This window comes from Lolium rigidum, chromosome 6 (genome assembly GCF_022539505.1).
Source record: "Lolium rigidum isolate FL_2022 chromosome 6, APGP_CSIRO_Lrig_0.1, whole genome shotgun sequence".
In the NCBI taxonomy this organism is placed as follows: Eukaryota; Viridiplantae; Streptophyta; class Magnoliopsida; order Poales; family Poaceae; genus Lolium; species Lolium rigidum.
In genome coordinates this window covers 87,267,300-87,289,581 of record NC_061513.1, presented here as the reverse complement: position 1 = coordinate 87,289,581, position 22,282 = coordinate 87,267,300, and the positions used below count along the sequence as shown (strand labels likewise).

The following is a 22,282-nucleotide window of genomic DNA, read 5'->3' as shown; positions in this document are numbered from 1 at the left end:
CATAATGACTTATAGCAGCGAGCGAAATAAAATCAGCACAAACAAGTAAAGGTTTTCCTTACCAATTCCACTTACCAATAGCGCTTCACTCCCCGGCAACGGCGCCTGTGAAAATAGTCTTGATGACCCACAAGTATAGGGGTGTATCGTAGTATCTTCGATAAGTAAGAATGTCGATCCCAACGAGGAGCAGAAGGTGTTGACAAGCAGTTTCGATGGAGGATTCACTGTAAATGCTCACAGACAAGTATTCAGGGGATTTTGATGTAACAGATGAATAAAGTACAAGTAAGTAAAATGCGAGAGAAATAATTGCAGTGAGTGGCCCAATCCTTTTTAGCACAAAGGACAAGCCGGTTTGTTTACTTATAATGACCAAACGTTCTTGAGGACACACGGGATTTTAGTCTAGTGCTTTCGCTACATACGGCTGATTAATCTTCATTGTTTTGATAAGTGTTGTGTGGGTGAACCTATGCTAATGTACCGCCCTTCCTAGTACTAATACATACTTGTGATTATACCCCTTGCAAGCATCCGCAACTACAAGAAAGTAATTAAGATAAATCTAACCACAGCTTTAAACTCTGAGATCCTGCGATCCCTCCTGCATCGATATACCAATGTGGGCTCAGGTTTCTATCACTCCGGCAACCCCGCAATTGGCAAACGAGTACAAGATGTATTCCCCTAGGCCCATACATGGTGAAGTATCGTGTAGTCGACGTTCACACGACACCACTAGAAGAATGACACCACAACTAAAATATCATAACATTGAATATTACTCAACCATAATTCACTACTAACATTTAGACTTCACCCATGTCCTCAAGAACTAAGCGAACTACTCACGAGACATCATATGGAACATGATCAGAGGTGATATGATGATGAATAACAATCTGAACATAAACCTTGGTTCAATGGTTTCACTCAATAGCATCAATAACAAGTAGAAATCAATACCGGGAGAGTTTCCCCTATCAAACAATCAAGATTGAACCCAAATTGCTACAGCGGTGACGAGGTGCAGCGGTGGAGATGGCGGTGATGATGATGAAGATGATGGTGATGGCGATGGAGATGATGTCCAGCTCGATGGCGGTGACGATGGCGTCGATTTCCCCCTCCGGGAGGGAATTTCCCGGCGGATTCCCGCCCGCCGGAGAGCTCTTTTCTCTCGATGTTCTCCGCCCCGCGAGGCGGCTGTGACTCTTCGCGACCTACCCTCCGGAGCTTAGGTTTTCGGGACGAAGGGTTTCGCGAAGAAAAGGAGGCGAAAGGGGCTGTGGGGGCCCCACACCACAAGGTGGCGCGGCCGAGCCATGGGCCGCGACGGCCCGTGGTCCGGCCCCACCTTGGGTCTTCTCGGCTCCCCTTTTGGCCTTCTCCGTCATCCGGAAAAATAGGATTTTTGGTGAAATTTCCTTCCGCAGCTTGATCTTCCGAAATATTACATCCTCGACGGTGCTTTTTCCAGCGGAATCCCGGCTCCGGTGCGCGATCTCCAAATAATCATGAAACATGCAAAATAGATGAAATAACATAAATATTGTGTCCCAATATGAAATATATCAATGAATAACAGCAAATTATGATATAAAATAGTGATGCAAATTGGACGTATCAACGATCCCTTGAAGACCAGGCGCGCTCGATCTGGAGCGGCCTGCCTCTCTATGCCGGCATTTGGGAAGGATGTTGTGCGGTGCTCCTGCCAGCATGGTGCTGGGCGGAGCTGTCGTCTCCACTGTGGTTTGCCTCCACATGGTGTGGTGCTTCCGGTTCGGGTCGACGAGTTCTCCAATTCTGGCGGTCCGGTGGTGGTCGGCTTTCGGTCGTCTTGGCGGCAGTATATGCTGGCCACTGCTGGTTGGTGTTGTGGCTGCGAGGGTCGCCTCCTCTTTACTCAGCCATCAACCTGCAGCGGTTCGCCGCTGGGGTTGGCGGGTGCCGTGGTTTCGCAGTGGCGGTCATGGTGGTGACGCGCTCCCCACACGGGGGGTCGTCGTGGCTGGGTGTTGAGCCCCACTGTCTTGCCATCAGTGGCAGAGGACGCCGCTCCCTATCCGTACTCGGTGTGCCCCATGGTGATGCGAGATGGCGGCCATGGGTGCGGTCTCCTCTCCGATGCGAGGTGAGCCGTGGCGATGGTGGTGGTGGCTTCTTCTTGCCGGTTCGTCGGGCTCCGGTGTCGGGTCCTTGTCGGAGCTCTTTGGCGTGTCAAGGGTGCTCCTTGTGCGAGTGCTCAATGGGCGTGTCTCTGCTTTGTGATGCCTTTCGACTCCAGCTGGTGGCACACAGGCGTCGTGGCGTCGTCTCGGCCACGTGCGACCTTTCGGCGACACCCTCGACACAGGTGGTGTCGGTGCGTAGTGTGGTCTCGGATGCGCGTGGCCCTTCGATTACGTCGATGGTGCAGGTGTCGTTGCTCGGGTCTCGGCGGACCAAAGCCGTTCGATTACTCCAATGGAGCCTCGAGCTGGGTTGTCCCTCTGGTGTGTCCTCGGGACTCTTCCTTGTGATCGCTGTGCTTGGGTCGCGATGAGTATTCTCATCGGCCAACTGCCCCCTAGTTTTGTGGGGTGGCCACTTTTCTCTCCTCGGTCTTGTGTGTTGTCGGTGTGTGTTTTTCTTTTTCTTCTCCTCTCTTGTAACCCCCGTGTACTCTGGTTCATTTGAACCTATCTTGTAGAGGCTGAAAAGCTTCATAGGCAACTTGACTGAATATTTGTTCAGGCTGGCTCACGCCCGCCGTAGTTACAGTCAAAAAGATGCGCATAGGGCACGAGCCGTTCGTTATTGTTTTGTGATTTGTGTTGCCGTTTCCTGCCGTTGGCATCCGTTTTACCGTCTGAGAAGAAATCCTACCCATGCCCAACTCAGCTACCATTGCTGACAAAGAAAAAAAACCACAAAAATAGGCATTCGTTTTCTACTACTCCATGCTACGACGAAAAAAGGGCACCAATGCCTAGCTCCACGAATGCTAAGTGAACGGCAGCGACCGGGGCACCTCCAGTGGCGGCGATCACCTCCATCTCTTACTTGGTGTGGCCGTCGATGATAGATGCCATCCCCCGGTCCTGGTCGATCTCAACGACGAACATGGCCATGCATGGCGGGCTGCAGTCCCTGATCGTTGACCAATACCGGGTGCGCGTAGGGAGCACAGAAGTCCGGGGACGGCTATGCATAGCTTCTAGGCCGCGTCAGGAATTTTCAAATGGGCCAGGCCCATATTTCTTCCGTGACATGAGGTTTTGGTTCTTTTTGATTCAGACTATCAGTCGTACCTAGGCTTCCTTCCTTTCCGTGACATGAGGAGTCTTTTTTGAAAACTTTGAAATTTGTTTAAATTACGAAAAATGTTTAAATTTAGATATGTTCTAATTTGGAAAATGGATACATTAAAAAATAGTTCAAATTTTAATAATGTTCAAAACTTTAAAAAGTTTAAAATTAATAAATGTTGAAATTTTAAAAAAAATCAAAAGTAAAAAAATGTTGAAAATTAAAAAATGTTCAAAACTTGAAAACGTTTAAAATTAAAAAATGTTCAAAACTTAAAAATGTTCAAAACTTGAAAACATTCAAGATTTAAAAAATTTCAAAATTTAAAATATTTAGATTTTTTAAAAAGTTCAAAAAACTGACATGCAAAAATAAAAAAACCAACAAAAACCGAAAAAACTGAAAGCAAACGAAAAAATAGCTGAAAACCGGAAACCAGCAGAAAACCAAAAAACGCGCCCAAAAATACAAAAACCGGAATCCATCCCTGGCAGGAAAACGAGGCGGAGGAGTAAATGGGCCGGCCCAAGAACGACGGCGCCTGTGCGACATCCCAGATACGTCCCGCAATAAGCGGTGAATAGGTTTCTCCCAAAAGTCCTATAGAGCAGATCCAGGATGGATGCATATGATGATATGCGCTACCACCGTAGGCAGCCCACTATTTTTCCTATATACATTAAGCCCACTATTTTTCCTATATACATTAAGCCCACTATTTTTCCTATATACATTTCTTTTTTGACAGCTTCCTTATATACATATTTTTTAACAATCAATACCATATATATTTATAGTAACAAAGAGTCACGCTATTTGACCCCCAGGTAGTAGAATAGTTTTACTACACCCACCCTCTATCTTTGCAACCTTAAATGATTTTTACGTCATGTAAATTTTTTCTTACTTCATTAGTCGAGCAGAACATAAGAAAAAATAGACCTTGCATACTTTTATGTAACGTAAAAAAATATGATATAAAATAAGTATTTTCATCATTTTTTTACACTACAATTACTCACACAATGCGTTTTTATGACGATTTTTTTGTGGTATGTCAATATGAACGTAATTATATGTATACAAAATATAATTTTATGAATGTAAGAACATAGAATTATGTTGGGTGTAAAATAACTTTTCTGCACCCTAGGGGTCAAATAGCGTTTCTATAGTAACAAATAGTATCATAGATGTTCTGTTTTAACCATATATACTTAGTCAAACATTACAAAAATTAATTTTGAGAAACCTTGGATATCCCACAAGGTCCGTCGGCCCACCGCCTAGGGAGTGAAGCCCACGGGAAGCTGAGTTGGACGATGTGAATGCCTTCTGACCGGGGAAAGACCTATCTACCGCCCCTTAGTGGGGGTTAATACACCCTGCCGCTAACGGGGCTTTTTGGGCCGCGGGCCGTTAAACGCGCGGGGTGTTTCGGTTTCTTCGGTTTGTAAATCTTCTGGAAGGTTTAGTTCATTTTTTTGTTTTTTTTTCAGGTTTTATCGGTTTTCTTCCTGTGTTTTGTTTTTTATTTTTTCTATTTTATTTTCTGTTTTTAAACAAATTTTAAATTTGAGAAATTTTTAAAAATAAGCAAATTTTAAATTTGAGCTAATTCAAAGTTAAGCAAATTTTAACTTCAAGCAAATTTCAAAATTGACCAAATTTTAAGTTCAAGCAAATTTCAAAATTGACCAAATTTTAAGTTCGAGCAAATTTCAAAGTTAAGCAAATTTGAATCTAAGCAAATTTCGCTAATGAAATTTAAAATTTTAACATTTCTTCTTTTAATTTGCTTTCAAATTTAAATATTTGTAAACAAAATTATAAATCTAAACGAAATTTTGTTTAGATTTGAATTTTTTTCAAGGTTTTGAAAAAAATGGGATTGCAACTAGTGGACCCGGGTCTCTCCAATCATGGTTCAGTGTTGCAACCACCTGGGCTACAGATAGTTTGTTGTTTGGAAGAGGAAAAATATGTACTAGTTGTTTTGAGGTTGGATCCATCTACCATACTTAGATGGGTGGTTGGATCCATCTACCCACACTTGCAAAACCAACAGATTCTGACCGAGAAAATTGAGACTTGCCTTGATAATTATGCAGTTTATCACATGTCCAAGAGGCTCTTTCATCAGACAAACACCAAAAATTTGATGAAACCAATTAGGGTTTTTTCTGGGATGGTAATAGTGGCTAAAGGAAATGTCACTTGGTTTAAATGGAAATTCATCTTTAAGGAAATTCATATGTGTTGTACTTTTGGACTCTCTTAAAACTAAGAATCAATAAATTAAGCAGACTGCAAAGCTTCAAAAAAAGATGTAAATCTAGTGGTCTAAAATATTTTTCTTCTGTTGAAATCCACTTGCTACTGAAAATAGGAACCCATTTGTAACTAGAAAAACACCGACTCTAACCCACTTGCAATCCACATCTCGCACAAATCACGATGCAAATCTAACTATCTTGGATTTTTTTTCCCAGAAGAATCTAGATCTATCATAGATCCGAAGAAGTACAAATCACCTCAAACATGATAAAAATTGCATCGAGCTTCTTGAACCACCTAACAATTGCTACTTCCCGCCAGAGTGAGCCACCGACACGGTGTTGTAGCTTCTCCCCTAGCGGAGTCGGCCCGACGTTGCTGATGACAACCGTTAAGTCTTGGTGCACGTGTCCCTAAGGAGCGACACCCATAGTCGTAGTTATCACCATTGAACTCTTCGATTGATCCGAATCTTTTGACACCAAACATGTAACATGCTTAGACTGAACGAGATCCACCATTCCATGAAAGCAACGACTAGACGAATCCCTACCCTCCTCAATGTTATAGGCGAGATCACCGCCGACGAGGTGGGCGACAAGGCGGGTATACCTTATTCTTGTCCCACGTAGCGCCGCCATATCCACCATAGCGTCGCTTCCGTTTGACCAATCTCTAACTACAGCATCGAGCGTAGGTCCAAGGTCCCCACCCCCTCCTGCCGTCTGAAGGGCAAGCCGAGGAGGTAGAGACCCATCGATTCACGGACGGAGACGACGAAGACGGGGCAGATGGCGGCGGCTAGAGTCCGCCACCTTTCTTTTCTCATGCGAGGAAACGAGTATATGACGACCGTGGAGTTGACCGAGCTCTAGGATTTTTTCAGCTGACCGAAAACTAGCAAACCCGGCATAAAAAGAACAAGCGTATATGTTTTGATAGTGATCAAATCTTATCTTGTCAATTAATTTGTTGGCGATAACAAAAAATGTGTGGCACCGAAAGTGTTTCACATGAAGTTTAACATGTAAATGCCAGCAGCGGTTGGCACACGCATTTCCAAGAAGGGTTCATTGGAAGGGAAACAAAGTTGCGTGGATGCTTCGGTGTCTTGAGTCTAGACTGATGAGAACGCGTTTTCATTCAGACACGATTCTATGCCTCGGTCACGAGAGACGAGACGCGCTGTGAGACGAGTAGCATCGAAAAGGAATGCTCGTTGATTTAGCTTCGTCCAAAAAAAGAAAGAAAGAAAGGAAGGAAGGAAGGACGGGGGAAATCCACTTTAGCTCATAGGAGCATATGCACCCGTTATGTGAAAATATATTTTGAAGTGTCCAAAAATTTTGAAATAAAATTATGCATGTACATCTAAACATTTTATGTTCGTATACAAATTTTCAGAATTTTTTTTTTCTGTGTCTCTTGTAAAAATGATAAATTTTGATGTTACAACATGACTACGTATATAATTTATTTTATCTTTTTTGTACATGCCACATAAAATGTTATTTTTCACGAAAACTTATATACAAATATAAAATATCACGATGTACACCATAAATTTTATGTTAGAATTTTTTAATTTTTTGTTAATTTTTTTAATTATTTTATATAATAGGTGTAAATACTCCTATGAGCCAAAACACCTCCTCCCGAAAGAAGGAAGGAAGGAAGGACCGGTCATTGAATCGGTGCAGGTTCCCTCGCCCGGCTCATCGCCTTTTGTACATCGGTGCAGTCGTTCATCAGTCATCACTGGGCGTTGCAGGGTTGTTGCAGCTTGTAACCACGGAAAACACTTCCACCGTCTCCATGGCCATGGCGACTGCCTGCGCGTTCTTCTCCGTCGCCGTGGTCGCCGTCTTCGCCTCAATGACGTTCCTGGTGCTGAGTATTTACGTCGACAAGGGCACCGTCCAGCTGCGCGTCCCGACCAGCTATGCTCTGGTCGACTGCTCCCCGCGGCCGCCGCCATCATCAGCCGCAAGAAACAGCAGCGCCTTCCGCAAAAGCCTCCTCCCGCTCCTATCCGCCCTGCCCGCCGCCGCCGCGCCGCGTGGATTCGCCTCGCTTCACTCCGACGACCACAGCGCCTTCGTCCGTGGCGTCTGCCTCGGTTTCGACCGCACCAACAACTGCCACGCGTGCCTCGCCGCGGCCGCCGAGAACCTCACCAGCAACTGCCTCGGCGCGAGCCGCCGCGGCGGAGCTTGGAGGAGCGAGAGCTGCTTCGTGGCCTACGCCGACACGAACACCTCCTCCGCGCGGGAGGACGCCTTCCGTGACGTCGTCTTCTCCGGCGAAGACCCGGGAGGAGACCCCAATTGCTTCGACACGCGGAAGCTCGTCGCACTCGCGCGGTCCATGGCGCGGCGACGCGCCGCCAAGGCCTTGGGGGCGCATGCGTCCAGGGACGCGTCCGCTCTAGCGAGGAGTGTCGCCCCCGTGAAGAACACGGCGGTGCGCGTGTTTCCGGACGTCGCAACCGTGGAGACCAGGGTTCGCGTGCTGGCGCAGTGCGCGCGGGATCGCGGCCGCGCGGCGGAGTGCGCACGATGCCTGGGCGAGGCGGCGCGGCAGGTGCCGGTGTGCTCCTGGGGCCTCGACGGCGCGCACGTGCGCGTGGCCGACGTCGTCGGATACAGCTGCTTCCTGCGAGTGGAGACGTTGGTTAAACCGCAGCGCGTGGTGACATGGCTGGGTGAGTACTTCTCCTTGTACTCATTGTAGTTCTTGCAAGATCATGGCAATTTCTAAGCTGTTATCTCCTAGCATGGCCATCTCTAAGTTGAAGATCGTCGATGCCTGCAGGCGAATCTTTGACTATGGCATGGTACGTCACGATGGCGCTCGAAATGTTTGCAGCAATTCTGGGTCTAGTAGCAATAGCAACAGGTCCGTTCCCTGTTTCCACATCTACATTCATGACTGCCAACCAGTCTGTCATTTCATTGCTGAGCGCAGCCTAATCTGGGGCTCTGATACGATGCAAAAAAAAAAAAAAAAAAAAAAAAAAAAAAACAGCAGGTGATTTGCAAGCGAAGGCACCTGCAAATTGAGGGGACGCTTGCCGGATCTGATCGTCACCATGTTTCTGTTTCACCGGCCGTGTGCATATCGACCATCGTCCATCGATGCTTTCGTAGTAGCTAACTAACTACTCCTAGTAGTGTGTCTGTTGCAAACCTGCGCTGGCTCTGTCGTCGTCTCGGTGATAAACCCATGTACTGTTTGACGACTTCATATCTTGAATTCGCTGATAACTGTATGTCTGTTCTCAAGTTTTCCTTGAACTGCAGTCTCTACTTGCTGTGTTTTGCATACCTGCAGCGTGGTTGTTGATTTCTGCTTGTTTTCTACTAGTAAGAAATTTGCATCTGGTATATCCATGTTCCATGCCTAAATCGGTGTACATCGTGAATGGCTGAATTATTATTTTTGAACGAGGGAATGGCTGAATGAATAGAAGGTACTAGATGATTCCTCGCGCGTTGCCGCAGAAATATTAGACATAACCAATATTGTCACCATGCAGTTTTTGTTCACAATTAGAAATTCAACAGGTCCAAGAAAATTTTACGATTGTTTCTTTGTACACATTTAGTGAGAATTTAATCTCCACTGAGATTGATATATTGTAGTAGGTACCGAGTGGTACATTAGAACATTCTTATGATAATTTTTATATGTGTAAGAGACCAACATTGCAGAAAGAACAAACGGAAAACAGTCACGTTGCTTCATAAAACTGATGAAAAAATAGTATTCCTCTAATACTATTTTTACTAATAGTAGTCCGATCTATCAAGTTTTGCTTTGTATGAAGATCACTACTCCCTCCGATCCATATTACTTGATGCTGGAATAGATGTATTTACAACTAAAATGTGTCTAGATACATCTATATTAGCATCAAGTAATATGAATCGGAGTATTAAAATTATACTTTTTGCTAAATAAAAGAAAGTATGTCTAGTGATACCGCTAAAAAAATACATGCTCTTATTATGGGTATGCCACTCTATGAACACCGGTTCTTATAAAATAAGACAATTCAATAAATCAAAGTGGAAACTTGACAGACAGAACACTTTATGCATTAAAGAGAATACAACTTTTACTATGGTTGGGGAATTTACAAGCCATTCAAGCTATTTAATCTAACGGTGGAAAAAAAAGGTAGCACTGAAAAGTACTGAAAATTAAGTACTGAAAAGTACTGGAAAGTACAGGAATTATTTCTTTATTTTAATTTAATAGAGGGTAGTTAGGTAATTTGCGTTCTTCCCGCGTCGCCGCTCTATCCCATCGCGCCATGGATGTGACCGCCGACTGTCGCCGCCCTGTTGCCCCCGCCCTCTTCTCCCCTCCCACTGCCACCCCCTCCCCGCCGCCCGTCCGCGCTCGCTGACCAAAATCATCCCTAATACCTGCAAAAAAAATCCCCTTTCCATTTCCAGCCGCCCTCTCCGGCACCGCGCTGGCCGGCTGCCGCGCCGTGCGACGCCTTGATTCTTCGCGCAGTATGACGTGCTCCACTAGCGTCTAACCGTCCGCGAGACGCTGGCCTTACGCGGCATGTTGTGGCTCCCCACCCTCGCCCCCAACTCGGCCAAACTCGCAGCCACCGAGGCCTTGATGCTGAGATCGTCCTAGGAGCGTGCGCGACACCATCGTGGGCAACGCGTTCGTGCGCGGCGTGTCTGGTGGCGAGAGGAACCGCGTGATCATCGGACACGAGCTGCTGTGCACCTGCCGTCCAGCCGCGTGTACCGGATGTTCGACTTCGTACTGCTGCTCGCCGAGGGGAGCCACCTCGCCGCTGGCGTGAGCTCCGATTGAGCGCTCCAGGCCGGGACCTGCGGTGGTCCAACAGGCGGCTGCGCGGCTTCGTGCAGCACGGCAAGCTTGACGTCAACTGTAGAGGTCGGTGTCTACAGCTGCCGTGTCTCAACGAAGATCAAGGTTGCTGCTCAAGCTTCCATCAACATTATGCTCGTACAGAGTTTTAGTTTTCGTCAGTCAGCTGTCTGGTATGTGTTAGCAACAGTTATAATTAGCTGTGTAGTTTAGGAAAAAAACTGTGCTCAAAATTACTGATGAGCTACGTACCATATCACAAAGAGGTAAAGCAACTTCAGATACTATGATTAGTTGCTATGGAATACATTTGCTGCACATTCTGTAATCTGCAGTTTCACTAATACACTGCAATTCATTGACTTCATTTTATTGCCCCTCCGCAAAATATCATACTGGTTCGCATCTGTTGCTTATATTGTCTCACTGAAATTCATCGACTTTATAGTTGCTTATAATATACCACTCTTTGTATTTGTATACTTGTTCAGATCTGTTTTTCCTTTGCTTGATGTCTATGTAGTATTCAGTAGTAGGTTCAAAGGCATGTGCGGGTTCTCCATTAATTTGGGTTGCACTTATTAAAGCTCAAACAGTTACTAATTCTATCTGCTAATGAAGCTCAGTCCAGGAGCACTTTAGTTGCATTTTGTTCAATGGTTTTTAAATACGCTCTGAGTTCTTGTCTTTTGTCATCGTTCGGGCCTCGACGAAGGGGAATTTTTAGTTACATTTACTTCAGCTTTTCTCCTCCCAAAGGATGTAACGATATCAACCTTTATCTTTCTCCGTATTGTCGGATTATTTTCCTCAAGCACGCCGCCATTGTCTGGAAGCCGCTCCATGTATAGAATCTTTGATCTGACGAGATGGAGGCTTCTGGCGTGTGCGCATCCTGATGCGGGGAGACTGATCTATGCATATAATTTGTATTTTGATTCTTTTTGTGCTTTGTACCTAGTTGCGTTTTTGTTGGTGTTGGGCTATGTGTGTCTTCATGTGAGACTGTCATACCGGATGAGAGTCTACATAGGATGTCTCTCTGACCCGAAACGGACCACACATCTATTTTTATGTCGTCATGTGCTACTCTTGCCCATTAAAAACTTGACCACATTGCTGCTATATTACAAAGTATAGTTTTTGTACTTCAGAACATGTCACAATGGTCTACAAAACCATCTGGAGCTAGGCATTAACTTAAGAAACGTGGACAGCTCAGTCTAAAGAATACTGAGAATTGCACTGTAATTTAGTATGATCGGGGTGCTATTGTGCACACCTCGATGGTTTCCATTGATCAATATATATACACATCATTACAACTTGTGTTACAAGAAAGGATTAGGTCGGTTGTATCTCAACCGGTGATCTAGATGAATCTAAACTCCTAGAGGTATCTAATAGGTACAAGTTTACCAAGTATAAATCGATCACAACGACACGTTACTGTCTAAGGACCTATCAAGAACAAACAACTTTAGGGAAAATGAAGTGCACATATCTGCACATCCATCCGACAAGTTCACCGGTTGAACCATCCTTCATTCATCCTACTACTGCATCATCGACCAATGACATCTCTGCAAGCAAGCAAATGTGACTCCTCTAAATACGACAAGAAGCCTTCTTTAATTATCCAAGACAGTATCTCGTGTTCTTCCACGTTTTAGGAAGCCCCTTAAGCCTTTGTTGCGTCACTATTTGGACAACTTCAGACATTGGTGGCCTGAATTCTAGATCATGCTGCAAAGAAAATTTCAGATAAGCCACACACAGCCCATCTTTCTGTAATGGTGATCTCAGATAAAAGATCAAACCGTGTTACCTGAAAAGAGGCTAATAACATCAGCAAAACTGAAACACTTAGATATACTACCCTGTCTCTTATGCTGAAAATTATAGACCTGAAGTTGTTGTTTACTAGTTCCTTGCTCCATGATTCAAAGCACTCTGGTTCAGTTAGTAGATCACATATATAAGCTATGAGATGAGAGATTCCTCTATATACACGTGCTGAAAACTCATCTGGTGCCACAGTACTTGCCAACACTGTTGGTCTGCTACCACAAAATAGCTATATTCATTTGCTAAAGAATAAAACTGAATATGAAGTGACACTAATACACCTGGTCGTAGCTCACTTCAAGATGTTTAGCCCGTACCTTTCTCTCCTTTACTGGATATATTTCAGAACTACACCTGACATTATTCACTATCCATCTTGATCATCTAAAGAGGATTTTTCTAAAAAGAATCTAAAGAGGATTATAAGAATCTAAAGCAGTTTCCGCAGTTGTATATGCTTCAGGTGATAAGAACAAATGCTGCGCAGAAATTGTTGCATAAACACCTCATTATGATATTACTGAATTCAGAGGGTTCAGTTCTTTGATTTTTGCCATATTCTCTGATAAGAAACATCAAGCACTCACATTTTAGAGAAGGGTCTGGTGCTACTCTTAATCGAATAGTTTGCCCTATGTTAGTGAGAGGACAAGAAACTAGATTGGTTTGGTCGGCTAGTAATTTGCAGCCTTTACTTGTGATATTTCCTATACTTTGATATGATTAAATTCCAGGTAATTCAGGCTGTTCTAAGTTCTATTTCCTAACATCAGGACCTAGACCATTGCATACATAGCACAAAGAAATTGTTAACCCGGTAATCAAAGAAACAAGGTTGTGCTGATTTTACCTTGGCTGTGTTTGAGGTGCTCTGCAGTCTGCACTGCCAGGTGGAGATCACCACCGCAGAGGTGGTGGTGGACTGCAGGGACGATGCCGGCGCAGGGGTCGGAGTGGGAGATTCTGGGGGGTGCCGGTGCAATGCACCTGGAGAAAGGTGACTGGGTGAGGTGAGGCGACGTCCCGGAGGATGGGGGCGAGCTCGTGGGCGAGCAAGCGAGGCTGGCGACTTGCTAGGCGAGGCGGGCGCGGTGTACGAATGGAGTGTTGGGGAGGAAATCTGATTCCGCTGCGCGTCCGGCGAGCGGATGCAGATGCGGCGGCGGTGCGTGTGGCAGGGGCAGAGGATTGCGGCGGCGCGGGACTCAGATCGTGGAATCAGTTAGTGCTCTCACGAGCGAACGATCGTGCATGTGGGTTAGGCTCAGGAAATTACCACAATACCCATGCTTAGTTAATTTAAAACCTATAATTATTTGGCAGATCGGACGGACAAAATAAATTAGACCAGTAGGCAGTAGGACTCGGTAGTACTTGGAAGTACTCTCCAATCACCATAACACAGCTCGAGAATACGCATAGGTTTTTCGGTGTCATGCACAATGTTGAACGGAGTAGAAGGACATTAATGGGCCGCATGTGAGCTGTTCGCCCGATCGGTGCGATACATAAGGTGAACGTAATGAAAATTGTCAAAGCTGAACGGGATAATTGACCAAAATAATGAACGATTGCAAAAAAAAAGAAAAAAATGCTGATGTGGCAGATTGCTGAGGTGGATCGGCTACATGTTGTGACAAATATGTTAGTGGGGATGAACTACTTACTTATATATGGTGTTGCGTCCTTCTCCATTAACAGTGAAGAAGGAAAAAATGATGTTTATGGTCATCACATAGCAATACATTATTGGTTAAGGTGGAGAATGGGCACAGAACATACTACGCCAATTACAAGTACATAGTCCATGTTGCTCCAAGTATGGGAAAAATCCATGTATTATTACCAGAACTTGATCAGATAAGGCCATGTATATGGGATGTTTCTTTCCGAAAAAGAGGTTAAAATTCATGGCCTATACATCAAAGCGATGCATGAAACTTTCTTTATTAAAGTTGATGTAAGGCAACGATACCAAAGTCATCAGCAAGTAAAGTACTGATCCATTGGCCGAAGGTAAGCAACGATGTGAAACTGCATCAGCAAAAATAAAGTTGCAACTCAACGCTCAGTTAAAGCACCAACCTTCACACTGTGGAATCTGAGTAATAACGAACTTGTAAAATAGTGTAAAAAGATTCCGTTTCAATTCCTGAACTTTGGTTTGAAGAGCTTCCAGGCACCCGACCGAAAAAAGTCCTATAGGGCAGATCGAACAGATGGATGCATATGGGCAGCTACCACCGTAGGCAGCCCACAGTTTTGCTTATATGCATTTGGTATCATAGATGTTGCTATTTTAACAACATATACTTAGTCAAACATTACAAAAAATAATTTTGACCAAACCTTATATAATGGAAGAGGGAAGTAGTTATGTTTTTCATATCTTTGGTACCACTGGACTTGTACGTAACAGCTGGAAATAAGAGATTTAACAAGTTTGAAGTATTGACAGAAGCAGCTCTTTCGCCCGGTGTCCCCGTCTTGGACACCGATGGTTTGTGCATTTCAGATGTTCGTCGCGGCATGTCAGCCTCAATTTCGTAGGAACACTAGAGTCACAAGGGTATCTCCGACAATGGGCGCTGAATTGAACACTCAAAAGGCCATTTGATGGCTCATGCTACATTTTCAGCCCTCAAATTTGCCATCTGTTCCAATAATAACCATCCTCATTTTCTAGACCTTACTAAGACATTTTTCAGCGGATGGAGGGAGTATAATTTACAGTCACATAGCTAGAGGTTTAGTTTTGTCACAGGCTCACAGCACTTGCAGGGTTGAAGTCATCCATAAAAGCAGCTCTTTTGTCTATCTTGGACGCCAAATATTTCTGCACTTTCAAATATTCGGCACAGCATGTAAGCCTCAGTTTTGTAGGAACAAAAGAGTTACAAGATGCTGCAGTACGTTTGGTCAACTATCGAAATGATAAAACTTGCAGTTTTACATCACATCTATTCTACTCCCTCATTCCCACGAAACATGTCAGAGATTTTTGTCTAAATTCAAATGTATCTAGATACTAAATAGTAGCTAGATACATCTAAATTTTGAAAAATCTCACACATGTTCCATTGGACGGAGGGATAGCAGGTATCTGAAGACATATGCAAGACATGCATAACATGCGCAAAATATCTGTACAAAGTTGGTACTCCACTTTGGAACACAAATATACCCTTTTTTCCATTTGAAATACGATATATAACTTGACTTATTAAATCATTCTATATACATAATTGATGGTGTGAAAACCTACTAACACGCTCAACACTTCTTTAAAATGTTAATCAATCGAAAATCTTAACTGAACTTACTAATGTTACAACAACAGCAGCAGCAGACGAAATGCCGAATGCACAGCAGCACATAAATCCTCAGAAACGTCTAACGGCTAATTGAAAAAAGGAAACCGAAAGGGGAATCTGTCTAGGCGTTTGCATCTCGGTTTGGTTGACCAAGAATAGATGGTCGGTAAAGTGAGTGGCCCTGCGCCATCTCAATCCTTTCGCGTGGATCAGACATTGACTCGTCTCTTATAGCCTGAAGAATCGACTCAGTAGGAAGTTCCCTGTGCACATGAGCAAACAAATTAACACAGTATGGCTGCAAACCTTTGCTTGCGTATAATATAGCAACACCATACTGGGAGTAGCAATCGACTATGTATGCCTATTGTGACAAATTGTTTTGTTGTCTGGGGTAAGTTATAGCACTTGTTAAGAACCAGTAAATCCAATAAAAAAATATTTCTTAAAGATAACCCAACAAAACCCAATTGAGCTATTTCGCAAGGGATTTTATTATACTATATAAAAAAATAAGGAGAATTCTTACCTCTTGATCAGAATTTTATAAAGGGTTTTCAAGATGGGGCACATCTCAACCGGCGCAACAGATTTGTTAGCTTCTGGATGCATTACACTCAAACTATCCTGACTGAGAAGTTGATAAAATGCATCAACTGCAGAGACACCCTGAAATGAATTGTTAACAAAATTTAGTCTAAAACCTACAAGGAACAAACTGGCAGACCTGGTGCCTTGAGGCACATTGCCACAACACTTGAAAGTTCAGATAACAATCAAAATGAAAGGGGCAAACCTGTATTGTCCCTTTGCCTTTTATGCTGTCACCCATTTCCAGAGTCAGTTCTCCTTTAGCTAACCTGTGCCCATACCAAGCATTGCGACCTTTCAACAATGTGACGTAAGTGTCAGCTAATAATGGCCCAGCAAGTTTTTCGGGTTCTTCTTCCAGGAGGTGGGTGATGTAGATCATTTCAGATGTGCAAAGTGCAAAGTAAACAGACTTGCTGGTTGCACTCTCATTGGTTAGTGCTGCCACCATACCTACAAGATAACAAAATATATGCAATGAAAAACAAGTACATGTAGGTGATGGAATGCCTAGCCAGGCACATTGAAAAAATTACAACAGATGTATATTTGAGCATTTCTTATTTATTGGGTCGTTTGTCCGGGTATTTGGGCAGTTAAGCTGCACTAAGACACTAAATAGTGTATTTTGTTAAAAATTCCAGGTATTCCGGGTATTATGCATTGAGGCACTCAAACTATCTCTTAGGAGGTCTGTAACTGAACTTCCATATTTTCAATGAAATTAAACGCAAATGCTTTTTGCGTATTCTCAAAATAAAAGCTAGTGTAATTTTTCCTTTTGGACATGGTATTTTGTCTGATATAGTGCATAATAAAATAATGCAAGTTACTAACTATTGAGGACACTGAGTAACACTGAGTGTGTTATAACATATGATGGAAGGTTAATACAAAGTTCAGAACATTCTATGGTCAGAAACATGCACTGGCGAGAACATGAGAAAAGCAGTGAGACAAATGAACATATCTTACCAGCACCAATGGCGTACACATTTTTCAAACCTCCCATGACCTCGTGAGTGATGAGATCATTATTATCCCACACGATAAAATGAGGCTGCCTCAAAAATTTAGCAAGAGGTTTCCTCCATTTGTCAGTTCCACAGATACGAGCGTTTGCGTATTCTTTATTATATATTTCCGAAGCAATGTTAGGGCCACCAAGATAGAGAACATTGTCCAATGGAACCTTAGCTGCAATAAAACCAGTAATCTATAAATCAGATGCAAAGTTAAATGGGGAAAGGAAACATGCCTGGAACAAAGCATGATACAGCACACACCATGTTGAAACTAGAGTTCTGAACTGAGATCAAAACCTATGCTTTTTGGTGTGTAGAAACAGGAAACTAAATTGTCCTGCTCATTCAGGAAGAGCCTGCTAAAGTTAAATACGGCTGAGACTAAAAAAGCATTGATGAGCAACAGAAGATACAACAAATTACCTAATTGCAGCCCCTTTAAAAAAAACTCAGATGAAGATTATTTAGAGCTTTAGCATGGCAATGAAATCAGTTAAATATATAATTCAATGAGCAAAAGGCATTTTGTGGATATATTTTTAGCAAGAGTCATCTACAGATTTATCTTTCTGCAATTCAATAGAGACATTTTGTAAGCCACACAATTCAATTGGTTGCATCCAAAATCTACCATAACTCATGGTCAAGTTTATAAGCAAAGTGGTAACTGCCTGTCAAAACTAGCAGGTGCCCGATTAAAAGGCTGATGGTTATAGCTTCAAATGAGATAGCATCAAGGCGAACCACCACATTAACAGAGGACGACATCAATTCACCAACAACAGAGGGGAAAATTTCAAATAAAGATCGATAACAGTCTGTGATTAGTTGTGGCTAGCTGGTACCAGATTAAAAGGGCTGATGGTCAAATGTGATACCATCGATGGGAACCAACACGAACAACAGAGGGCAACGTCAATTAACTAACAACAGAGGACAACATCAATCAATTTCGTGAAAAAAACAACAGGATGACTGAATAAGAAGGAAGAAAGGAACCTCACTTGCATTGCAAATCATCTGCGTGGGCGTGATGATCCTGGGCACGGGATCTATGGACGCCTCAATCCCCTTGGTGAGCGAGATGATGAGGGGGGCATTGACCCTCTCCTTCCAGTACCTGCCAATCTCCCCAAACACATCCCTGGTCTCCGTGGACGGCAACCCATTGATGACAATGTCGGCATCCCAGACGGCCTCCTGCAGGTTGGTGACGACCTTGAGCGGGCAGAGCGGGGTGTCGATCATGTTGAGGCAGAAGCCGTCCCGGAGGATCTCGTCGGCGTAGAGCGTGCGGTCCCCGAGCCTGGCCTCCACGTACTTGAGGTAGGCGCAGCGGCGGATGAGGCGGCGCAGCACGTCCTCGCGCGCGTTGATGACGCCGAAGAGGTGGCCCGCGGTTGCGCGGTCGACGGCGCGCCCGGGGCGGCGCCAGATGCGGAGCTGCACCTTGTCCCGCAGGTGGCCGTACGCGTCCTGCAGCAGCGCGCAGAAGACGCTGCCCCAGGCGCCCGCCCCCACGCCCACGATCCGGAGCGGGTCCCCGTCGGCCTTGCCCAGCAGCCGCCGCAGCTCGTCCGCCTTCTCCTCCGCCGCCCCGTTGGCGGCGTGCCCGTTCGCGCCGTCGCCCATTGCGGTTGCTGCCACGGTTGCGTTGTTGTCGCCGGCCGCAAGCGAAGCGAAGAGCAAGAAGCGTGCAGGCCACCACCTACAAGGCCTGCCCTGGTTGGCCTGTTGGGTGGTTCCAAGGATGGGCAGGCAGGCTGTAACTAACCTGGGAGGGAGAAGGCGAGAAAAGGACGCAATATGCGTGGGTTTGGCCGCCGGATTTACGAGGAGGTGACGCACGCGGGGCTGTCGGCCGGAGCGACCGAGGCCGGCTGGGGTTGGTGGCGCGCGCGGCTTTACTCGCCGGTCGGAACCGAGGTGGTGGTGGGGATCGATCGCTGCTCTGTGTGGGCTAAACGGCGGCGGAGCGGGAGGAGGTTGCCGGTTGGTGAAAGGACGGGGACGGGGACGACGAGACGGTTTGGAAGATCTGGAGGTCGCCGGGACGGTGACGGACTGTGGGATGGTGACGGTACCGGATTGGGAATGGGGACGGTGCCGTGGCGTGCACCGGCGCCAGATCCCTCCCCCACCGTTTTCCAACACTGTTCCATGGCGCCCGGCGTGTGCCGACCACGACTATGTCACGGAGTGCAAGGTGTTTTATTTGGCACTGCTCCACAAGTCTGAACAAAATTCTTACACAGCATTGAAAATGAAATGAAATATACCATTCAACAAAATAAAAACAAGTACTACATTTTCAAGATTACGTCATACAAGGTGTATCAATCGTAGAGAAGACATACATAGACGGCGGGTACATCGCCAAAAAGGTTACTACTCCACGCACAACACGATACATCGCCAAACGGCAAAAAACACACCCTCTAAAAACCCGATGATAGATGACACACATTGCTCAACACCCTACCATGAACGGTGAGGAGATGGAGCACACGGTTTTAGGACGACGACACGGACCAAGCAAGACAATACCGTAGCTCGACCTCGACTCCAAAACAACTTGGACCAACGTATCTCCCACCTTGTGTGTCTACATGAGTCAATCGGTAGAAGGCATGGTTCTGATGAACTCGGGGAAGACGTCGACCAAGATGTATTCGCCATGATTACATTGCGCCCTCAGAAGCCAGTCATGGGCAGCAGCCAATACTGGCATTGCATCACCTTGCCCCTAGTCTCCAATTGTCACATCGGACTCTCTCCATATAGCCTAGAGGATATCTTCAAGAACATAATTAAGGACACATGGCACGGCCGCCTGGTCGGGGACCTAGGGTTTCCCCTGCGTTTGACAGAAGGAAAGGCACAGTGAAGGCCATGGACATGCATGCACGGAGGAGGAAACGACGCCAAAAGACGTCGCCGTGGTTAGCATCGGCTGCTGCCGAGCAAGGCTTTCAACCCAAAAAACTTCTGACATGAGAGGTGAAGCTATTCCCCAAAGGAAATTTGAAACGGTCAACCCTGTGCGATCAATTCGATAAAATTCGCTCAATAAAACCACAAGGATGAAAATACGTGCAATTGGAGATTTACGGTTAATGAAACTCGACACTGATTGTCAGACTGGACTCATATAATCATCCCAACCCATGTACAAGGTTGCATTGATAGATGTGCTTAAGATTGCACGATTCGGTTATTCCTCCAAAGTCTAACCTAGAAGTGATTTAAGAACCACGCAAATCAAAACACTGAGGGGGACACGCCAATCAATCTGACCAATTTCATCTTTTTAGGGTCTGGTTGAGAGCATGTGGATAGTGGACATACCAAACACCCTAACTGGTCCACATGAGGCTCATGAGCGCACCGGAAGCCGACGGTGGCTCACAACGGCCCTTCTTTCTTACCAACTGTCAATGGGTGGTTGTAGTGTGACACCATCCCCATCCAATATTCCTATTGTATCCTATTTGCATTTTTGGGTGCGTTTGGTAGATCGCATGCACTTGTGCCAAGCGGGATTAAGGAGAAAATGAGTTGATTGGTTGCCCGATTAGCCTCCGCGTTGTGGCCAGTGCGGTTCTTAATGCACCAAAAAGATGCCTTGGGCCAGCGCCGAAGGAACGTCTGAATCGACTGTTTCTCTAGACCCATTCTTAGCGATAGCTTGCACCTAAGAAAACGTGAGCTGTTTACAGCTCCTTCGCCTTCTCCCTTTGAATCAAAACAACCGTTGTAGAATGAAAATAAGATGTACACAAAAAGATGTGCGTCGATGATATGAATTCGTTCCGATAATCGGTTTCGAGTTTACTTAGCCGTAAATTGTATCCTAAATTGTAAATTTCGTGATCATGTTTAGAACATTTTTAAGTGAATTTCATCAAATTATTCGCATACAATCGATTGTTTGAAATTTCATTTGAGGATTAAGTTCAGCTCGCCATTACACACAACTATTATATTGTAAGTTTTTCGTTTTGGTGAACAAAAAGGAAAGATAAGCAGTAACTAGTACCTATGTTGTAGCATTTTAATACGTATGTGGTAGTTACTCAAAGTCTTACTTATCTTCTTGATTATCGTGTTCATCTGTTCATGATGGTAGCCACCATCGCTGGCATCTAGTATTTTCGTGCGCTGTTGTGGTTTGTATTATGGCCGACTTCGTGAACAACGAGAGAATGTACCAGGCGCGCCATAGAAGGTACGAGAGGCGCGACACGGAAAAGTTGGCTGCGCTCGGCTGCAGTATTTCCGTCGCCCAAGTTCAGCTAACAAAGAGGTGAGGTAGTGCAAGCGCAAATCCTACCTTTGCTGATGGAGCAATATCACGGCCGTTCCATCATGCTGATTACGCTACTGATAGGAGAAGGGCGCTAAACATGGTAATGATTGCTTCAGTCTTTACTCATTTGGATTTTAGACGCAATGTTAGACACAGGGCCAAGTGCTTTTGTCAAGATATCCTTTCTCAGTGTAGGTTTCTATTGCAACTGTTTGGTAGATCGGTTGACAGGGACCAAGGACATCATTAACGGATGCAGCACCAACTGGAGCATGATAGTCGATCTAGAGTCGGCATAGTGGCTTGATGTGGAGAATTTGGACTCATGGACACGCACCAAGCAACTGAGTGCTCCTTGGCTTTCCCTAACATGCGCGCCAATATCAGCAGTTACTAGTTAGGTATGGTTAATATGCATACCCGCAAAAAAAAGTTAGGTATTCACATTTTATGCCTCTCAAACATCCTCTGCCTCTATAGTTGCTAAAGCTTCCATGGATACAGTCATGAAATTACATGGAGCTCCTATTACAATAGTATCTGATCGACAAAAGATATTTACTCGTAAATTCTGGCAAGAGGTGTTTAACTTGCTGGACACTAAAATGCAGTTCACCACAGCTTATCATCCGTAGATAGATGGCTAAAGTGAGCGGGTACTTAGTGTGAACTCGTGGAGTCAAGGTGATATCACTGCTAGAGATTTCCTAGATAATTATGTTCACACACAATAAATAAGCTTCAAGGGCAGGAACAAT

General features: G+C 44.8%; 2 protein-coding genes across 2 annotated transcripts; one reads left to right on the top strand and one right to left on the bottom strand.

Moving 5' to 3' along the window:
- The first annotated feature begins 7,389 nt into the window (after positions 1-7,389).
- LOC124662912 lies at positions 7,390-8,546 on the top strand. The gene is made up of 2 exons (XM_047200694.1): positions 7,390-8,278; positions 8,389-8,546. Exons 1-2 carry the CDS (start codon positions 7,390-7,392, stop codon positions 8,544-8,546), a joined length of 1,047 nt encoding a protein of 348 aa, XP_047056650.1.
- Positions 8,547-15,565: 7,019 nt separating this feature from the next.
- Positions 15,566-18,847, bottom strand: LOC124662911 (probable glycerol-3-phosphate dehydrogenase [NAD(+)] 2, cytosolic). The gene is made up of 5 exons (XM_047200693.1): positions 18,220-18,847; positions 17,166-17,387; positions 16,396-16,643; positions 16,129-16,268; positions 15,566-15,862 (listed from the first exon to the last, which is right to left on the bottom strand). The coding sequence occupies exons 1-5, from the start codon at positions 18,845-18,847 to the stop codon at positions 15,721-15,723; spliced, it is 1,380 nt and encodes a 459-aa protein (XP_047056649.1). The 3' UTR covers positions 15,566-15,720.
- Positions 18,848-22,282: the final 3,435 nt, after the last annotated feature.